Source organism: Loxodonta africana, chromosome 5 (genome assembly GCF_030014295.1).
Source record: "Loxodonta africana isolate mLoxAfr1 chromosome 5, mLoxAfr1.hap2, whole genome shotgun sequence".
Classification (NCBI taxonomy): domain Eukaryota; kingdom Metazoa; phylum Chordata; class Mammalia; order Proboscidea; family Elephantidae; genus Loxodonta; species Loxodonta africana.
The window spans coordinates 38,470,481-38,478,972 of NC_087346.1; the positions used below are offsets into that span (position 1 = coordinate 38,470,481).

The following is an 8,492-nucleotide window of genomic DNA, read 5'->3' on the forward strand; positions in this document are numbered from 1 at the left end:
GCAAAAAAAATGAAACAGGATCCATACCTCACACCAAACACAAAACCAAATTCAAAAGGGATTAGGGACTTAAATGTACAAACTAAAACTATAAATTTCTTAGAAGAAAAAGCAGAGCAACACTGTCAGGCCTAGCTTTTAACAATGGATCATCTAATATAATAACAAAAGCACAAACAGCAAAAGACAAAGTAAACAAATGGGACCTCATAAAAATTAAAAGCTTTTGTTCATCAAAAGACTTTACCCAAAAAAATGAAAAGACAGGCTACTGACTGGGAGAATCTATTCAGAAACCATATATCTAATAAGAACCTAATAGCCAAAATATATATAAAACTTAACAAAAAGACATGTAACCCAATCATAAAATGTGTAAAGGACTTGAATAGACATTTCACCAAAGAGGACATTCAAGTGGCCACCAAACATATGATAAGATGTTCAGCATCAGAACCATCAGAGACATGCAAATCAAAACCACAGTGAGATACCATATCACTCCCACTGTGATGACTAAGATTAAAAAAAGAAGAAAAAACCAACAAATGTTGATGAGGATATGGGTTAATTGGAACCCTAACCAATTGCTTGTGGAAATGCAAAATAGTACAGCCCTTGTGGAAAACAGTGTGGCAATTCCTCAGAAAGCTAAAAATAGAATTATCATATGACCCAGCATTTCCACTCTTGGTATATACCCAAAAGACTTGAAAACAGAGACTCAAACAGAGGCTTGCACACCAATGATCACTGCAGCACTATTCCCAATAGCCAAAAGGTGGAAACAACCTAAATGCTCAACAACAAATGAATGGATAAACAAAATGTGGTACAGACGTACAATGGAATACTACTCAACCGTAACAGAAATGAAGTCTTGGCACATGCTACAATATGGATGGAGCTGGAAGACATTATGCAGAGTGAAATAAGTTAATCACAAAAGGACAGATATTGTATGACCTCACTTATATAAAAAGACAACAAAAGACAAATTTATAGAGAATAAAGCTTATTAGTGGTTGCCAGGGGCAGGAGGGAGGGATGAAGTGGGGGGGGGGTGTTGATGGTGATGGAAATACTGTATTGATTAAGTGTAGGGTTGTACACCCTATTGTAATTGCTGTCAGTAAGTCATACACCTGTAAAATGTTGAATTGGCAAAAGTTTTGTGATAGATATATTTAAAACAATGACCAAAAAAAAAGGTAGCTGCTGAAGCTTATTGTGTACAACCAAAAACCTCATGGGATTTGGTTTCTTGGTTTGGAGCTTTAGGGTCACCGTTTCACAGGACATCCCAGTTAATTGGCCTAATAACATGTTTAGTGCCTCTGTTCTACCTCCTACTTTGATGCATAGTGTGTGGGGTTTTAATGCTTGCAAGCAGCCATCCAAGGCTCCATTTGTCTCTACTTGCCTAGAATGACAGAGGAAGGAGGAAAGGCAGGAGTAGAAGGAGGATATGGAATGTATGGCTAATTGCCTCCATGAACAGCTGCTTCTTTTACCTTGAGACCAGAAGAGCTGGATGGTACCCATCTACCATTACTGATTGTTTTGATCACAGATTTCAAAGGAGGGTTCTGATCACAAAGGGAAAAATACAGAATAAAATTTCAAATTCTCATGGACTCCAGACTTCCTAGAGCCATGAAGTTTGGATGAACCCCTGAAACCATTGTCCCGAGATAATCTTTAAGCCTTAAATCAAAAACATCTCCTGAAATATTCTTAAAACCAAACAATAATTTAGCTTAACTAGTAAAAAATGTTTGCCTTGACCATTATGCTCTTTTAAGAACTGGGATCAAATGGGATCAAATTGACCACAGCAACTTTAAAGATGAAATCGGAAACTTAAGGGGCAGTGAATTTATGTCAACTCAGAAAAGGAAGGTGAGAATCGTTACGCAACTTGAAGAATGTAATCAGTGTCACCGAATGGTACGTGTAGAATCTGTTGAGTTGGTATATGTTTTGCTGTGTATATTCTCAATAACAACAATAAAATTGTATATTAAAAAAAGAAGAAGTACAGCCAGAATGCTCCTTAGAAGCGAGGATGGCGAGGCTTCATCTCACATACTTTGGAGGTGTCATCAGAAGGGACTAGTCCCTGCACAAGGACATCATGCTTGGTAAAGTGGAATGTCAGCAAGAGGAAGACCCTCAATAAGGTAGATTGACACAGTGGCCGCAACAATGGGCTCAAACATAGCAACAATTGTGAGGATGGCACCAGACTGGGCAGTGTTTCATTCTCTTGTCCATAGGGTAGCTATGAGTCAGAGGTGACTCCACGGCACCTAACCACAGTGTGCCTCAGATCAAGCCTGAGACACCCTGCCCCCCGAGACAGGAAAAGCAAAAAGCAATTCTTTCAACTCCAGAGGCGTATGTATGATCCCCTTTCCATTCTACCTTAGCCCGTTCTAATCTGGTTCATGTTTTGTCTCCTGCTACTTTCCTGGCATAGAAATTGTTCTCTAGACCATAAAATTTTAATATTTATTTCATAGTAGGGGATGCAGACAGTGATGATAGAGTTAAATTAAATCTAAAGATTTAGAGAGAATGAAATGTTTATTACTTTAAGCCAAAAAACTTTTGTTACCATGTGTTTAGATATTAATGAATGACTAAGTTTGTATTTAATATACCACTTCTTGGACTTCTGTCTTTTTTTTTTTCACTGTGAATAAAGTCAGGCCTACAGAATTACTACAGAGTAGTAATTATACAGAAATAGTGGGTCTTTCACAGGCACGCAGAAATAGCAGTTTAACACTAAGAAGTAGACTTCAGGTCTCCTGATACCAGTTGTCCCTTAAATGTACTTGTGGGAGTTACAATCACCATCCATCAGTATCAGCCTGTCATTGACATTTACAGGCATTATAAAAAGCAGGCATCTCACACTAGAGAAGAACACATCAGTGAGAATATTATAATAGGTTCAGAAACACAGCAACTGGCAACTTTCCTTTTCTCTTCTAAACAAACATGAAAGAACCATGATCCAGTAGGTAAATAATAGCTCCTGCAAATGGTATTGGATTCCACCTGTATTATTCCAGTGATGGCCTTCAGGACCTTTAAAGGTCCTTTGGAGGCCCAGCATCCTCAGCCCTTCCTTAGGGCCAAGCATTGCAGCGTGTCCATGCAGTATGAGAGAGATAAATAAGACAGTGTGGTTTCACTAGCTCTTCACTAGTTCCCTTTGTGCTTAAATAAATTTCAGATTAAGAAGAGGGACCTTCTAGTGCAACCAGACATCAAGTTTGAGTTTACCTAAGGCCAGAAAGGACGTTGGATTTTCCCATGTCTGATAATCACAGAGACAGGAACGAACATTACGCATTTACCTGCATAAATCCTGTTTCTGTCCCACGTTCAAGCATCTCTTCCCCTTTTTTCTTGATTTGTTGATGGAATTGGGTTTATTTTTACTGTGTTTGCCCTTGATAGGGAAACACCTAATTTATTTTGCTCTTTAACCATCTTTATATAACTGTTTTACAATATATTTTCCAGAATCCTTAGGCTTTTCAAGGAATTATTACAGAAAAAGGCCATTGTTTTTAAGGTAGGAAATATGTATTAGTAGAAGCTAGAATTATGCCAAGGTAGGTAGATACTAATCTATCTGAGCATAATTCTAGCTTCTACTAATATATATTTCCTACCTCAGAAACAGCGTTCTGTTTCTTCAAAGGGATATTGTCAGAAAAAAATTTGATAGGCCCTGGGAAGCTTTCTCACAGTTAATTCCACAAAAACTGGTGTCATTTCCAGTTTTTAATCACTTGATTCATTGGTATAAAATTTTCCTCTTACCCTCTTCAGCAAACGTATACGTGAAAAATGTCTTTTATTTCTTTTTCTGTTTTTGCCTTCTGTTTAAATGTTACTTTCCTTGTGGCCATATGGGAAGGCTTCACATTTTACAGGAGCTCACAAAGATAAGTGTCTGAGGGGTGCTTTTGTCATGTACTGAAGATCAGTTATGGTATTACTACTCTGGGGAAGCCAAAGAACATTTTGCTGGGCATCTGGCCTCTAGTCTGTTTCTCTCAGTTGATACCTGATCTGAGTGAGACAAGTCACTTGATTTCTCCAGGTGGTATTTTTCCAAACTATATGGTCAGAGAGAACATGATTGCTGATGACCCTTCCAGATAAAAAAATTAATAGGATTTTATGTAAAATACCTTCTTAAAAGTAACATTTATTGAATGCTTACCATGTGCCAGGTGGTAAATTCACTTTGAGCTTATTTTATTATCCCCATTTTTCAGAAGAGGAAACTGGGATTTAGTGAGGATCAGTGACTTTCTCAAGGTCACAGAGCGAGTAAATGCTGGTCCAGGATTCAATCCTAATCATCCCAGCTCGCAAAGGAGCTCTGGTGGTGCAATGGTTAAGAGCTCGGCTACTAACTGAAAGGTTGGTGGTTTGAACCCACCAGCTGCTGCACCAGAGAAAAGACCTGGCAGTCTGCTCCCATAAACCCTCTGGGGCAGTTCTACTCTGTCTTATAGGCTCGCTATGAGTCAGATTCGACTTGATGGCACACAGCAACAATAACAATCTGGCTCTCAAGTGCTAGCTCAAGATGGCTACTCTCTTGCAATAATAGAAATTTTCATTATCTGATGGCCAAAGGACTCAAGTGCATTTTTCTTCTTCTTTGTCTTTCAGGAGATACAATTTTCATTATTCTGAGGAAGCAGAAGCTGATCTTCCTGCACTGGTACCACCACATCACTGTGCTTCTGTACTCTTGGTACTCCTACAAAGACATGGTTGCCGGGGGTGGTTGGTTCATGACTATGAACTACGGCGTGCACGCCGTGATGTACTCTTACTATGCCTTGCGGGCGGCGGGCTTCCGAGTCTCCCGGAAGTTTGCCATGTTCATCACCTTGTCCCAGATCACTCAGATGGTGATGGGCTGTGTCATTAACTATCTGGTCTTCTCCTGGATGCAGCAAGACCAATGTCATTCTCACTTTCAGAACATCTTCTGGTCCTCACTCATGTACCTCAGCTACTTTGTGCTCTTCTGCCATTTCTTCTTTGAGGCCTACATCGGCAAAATGAGGAAAACAATGAAAGCTGAATAGTGTTCGAACTGAGGAGGAAGCCGTAGCTCAGGGTCATCAAGGAAAAAAAAAAATAGACAAAAGAAAATGGCACAAGGAATCACATATGGTGCAGCTAAAACAAAACAAAACATACGAGCAAACACAACACCCAAGGCAGCTTAGGGATAATTAGGTTGATTTAACCCAGTAAGTTTATGATCCTTTTTTGGTGAGGACTCACTGAGTTCACCTCCATCTCAAAGGACAGCTGCTGGAAGACCCCATCCCCTCGTTATCTGTCAACTCTATGACAAATGAGAACAAAAATGAGCCAGAGGCAGAGAGAAAGAGAAACAGAAGGCAAACAAAGGCTATTAACACGGTATGAAAAAAATGTATTTACTGTTACATCTCTCTAAGGATGAAAGAATTTTATTTAAAAAACTGTGCGAGCACACACACATACACATAAAATCCTTCCTATTCTTTTTCAACACTAAACCAGAGCCAATAAAGCAAAGATAAAAATGGAAGAGACACTGGGTGTATAGCTAGAATAACAAATGTTTTTGAAAAAATCAAAAACTTTTAAAGAAGAGTGAGCCATTGTAGCCCCTCTCCCCACCTTCACAAAAGATGTCTTAATCACCCATTAAGAAATTGGATGTAAACAATGATGTTTCAACTTAGAGAAGGACTAATATTTTCCTTTTACCGTACAGTCTCTGGAAATCCTGGTGGCATAGTGGTTAAGAGCTACAGGCTGCTAACCAAAGAGGTCGGCAGTTCGAATCCACCAGGCGCTCCTTCGAAACCTTATGGGGCAGTTCTACTCTGTCCTATACAGGTTTTTCGTTTTTTGGGGGCACAGCCTCAGGCTAGTGAGTTTGCCCAAGCCAAACGGGGCAGAATGCTCTTCAGGGTTCTTCCTGGGAGGATGGAAGCCTTGTCACCCAGTTCCCAAAGGGGCAGCTCTATCTTTTCCGATCACTGAACTGCAGTTTCTGCTCTTAAATGAGATAGGAAGTATTAGCCTTTATCCGGTTGCCCCAGGCTTTTGTAACAGGAGAGTAAATACAGAATAGATCAGACAAAAACTCGATTAAGAGAACTCAACCAAACGATTTGGAAATGGATTCTGTACTGTCTGTAAAGGAGGTTCAGTGTAATACCATTCCGGAGCTGAGAAAAGATGGTGAGGGAGAGAGATGAGCCGGAGATTCTATTCAACAGTCAATATGTCTATTCCTCCCGATCTGACTTCACACATACGCATAACCTTCCAGATGAAACCCTGTGATACAGTCCATATTTTCTGCATTTTTGTGACTTTTCAAAAAGAATCCTACAAGGCTTTTCCTGACACGTGTGAACACTGTGTTTCTGCATTTGCTCCCCCAAGCAATGTGGAGGTGTTTAAAATGCCCTCTGCTGGCCACGCGAAGATACTTCAACAAACACTTCATGGCAAGTTTGGCTGAAACAGTTGACAACCAAGGGCCCCCTATAGACTTACTATAGTTTCAAATGGGGTAAAATATTCATCTTTTTTTTTTTTTGGACCACATCAGAAGACATTCTGCTTCAAGTCGGCTTCAGAAATTTTTTAAAAGGGACTTTCTCTCTGGAACTCAGAAAATCAATTTAAGAGCCATATTAAAAAAAAAAAAAAAAAGCTAGATTATATTACCTATGATATTTCAATCCTTCGCAAGCCAAATAAATATGTAAAACGTTCCTAGTAGTTCACAGAAGCAATTACATAAAGTCATCCAGTGTGATAAAATAGTATTTTAATTGGTTAAGTAGCTTAATGATTGGACAAACTAGATGAAAAGAATAGGGGCTCCTACATTGCATAGATTACACACGTAACCACACATATATGCATACAGATGTGGGGTACACTGAACCTCAAAGCCTAAATGAATAGAAACACATTTTCTGGCTAGCAGAAAAAGAAACTTGTTTGTTTCCTGGCTTTATTTGAGAGTGTACAGTAAAAGGGATTTTTTTCAAAATTATTTTTATATTATTTTAGCTTTAATTGTGCTGTCATTCATGAAACAGAGCTGCTCTGCTTTTCTGTCAGAGATGACAAGGGCTTTTTCAGCACCTCGTTTATGTGTGGAATTTAAAAAGAAAAAAGTTTTATTCCATTCTGTGTGAATGGCTTGAACAATGAACAAAGAGTCCATGTAAACCAAGTCATGGCTGGTAGAGCTGGGAGAAGGTGTGACAGGGAGCAGAGCTGCGACATCTGTGTTAAATTATTGTGGACAATTTGTGATGACTTGACGTTGGCTCATGGATGAGAAACAGTTGATGGTGGAATGCACTATTACTATGGTAAAAACTGACATGAGCTGAAAAGACCGGTCCCTCGATAAAAAACAACTAATAGATTTGTAGGATTCGAATAATGTTATTTTGAGCTTTGAAAATACATGATACTGTGCAATAAGCCTTTTTTTCCTTATACAGAAAGTGAGCCGAATAATTAAAATGAGGAAAAGGCAAAATAATAGCTAACTGGAGTTTAATTGAGGGACCAGTTAGAGGCTCATCTGGTTGATTTAATTTAATTATTTAATTCAGTGATTTGTTATTGATCCTTTAATGCAAGTTAGAATAAGGCAATGAGCAGAACCCTTAAATAGATCCCAAATGATGGTTCCAAAGCACCTCCATCTTGGTAATGATTTTGTACTTGTGTTCACTTGTGAAATTATTTAGGATTTTTGTTTACAGGTTGAATGTGTAATAAATAGTTTTTAAATTAGCTAAATATATCTAAAAGCATTTCTGATGTTTATCATGGGAAGGAAAAAAAAAACACATTTTAAAAATCAAAATTCTGGTATTACGGTTTTAGTACCATGTTTTTAAACATCTCAGCTGCTTAATTGTATCAAGATATGAAGCTGGATCACAATCCCATGGCAAATCTGAAACCTACCAGAGAATCGACTGCCACATAGATAATCCTGCTGTCAGTTAACATTCCAGAAAACTTGGGCAGGCAAGTTTTTATAGCTGCCCCACTGTGCTGCAATAGATTATCTCTCTATTGAAGATGTTCCACTGCATTCCAGTCCCAGTATGGTGAAAACATCATTCCTGAATAAAAATGAACCCTGATTTCTTATACATGTATACATGCGACTTTGTACACAGGGCGTGAGCATCAGCCATGAGTTTGCGATGGAAAACAATCTAGTGAGCAATACACTATTCATGTGGCAGAGGGGTTTACCTGAATCTTCTGGATGGGTTATGAGACAAAAACAACTACATTATTCCCATCCAAAGCCAGGTCCAGAGTACCAAATTAAAATCATGGACTGATGTTGTTATTCCAAAAATTTATTCCCATCCTTCTAATCACCCTCCAGGAGC

General features: G+C 38.8%; 1 protein-coding gene across 2 annotated transcripts in view; it reads left to right on the forward strand.

Annotated features, from left to right (window-relative positions):
- Positions 1-8,241, forward strand: part of ELOVL6 (ELOVL fatty acid elongase 6) — a 168,369-nt gene extending 160,128 nt beyond the window's left edge. For both annotated transcript variants that reach the window (XM_023548580.2, XM_003410398.4), the window contains one exon: positions 4,708-8,241. In XM_023548580.2, the coding sequence (XP_023404348.1) occupies positions 4,708-5,132 (425 nt within the window). In that variant the 3' untranslated portion in view covers positions 5,133-8,241. The remainder of the gene's footprint in view (positions 1-4,707) is intronic.
- The last annotated feature ends 251 nt before the right edge of the window (positions 8,242-8,492 follow it).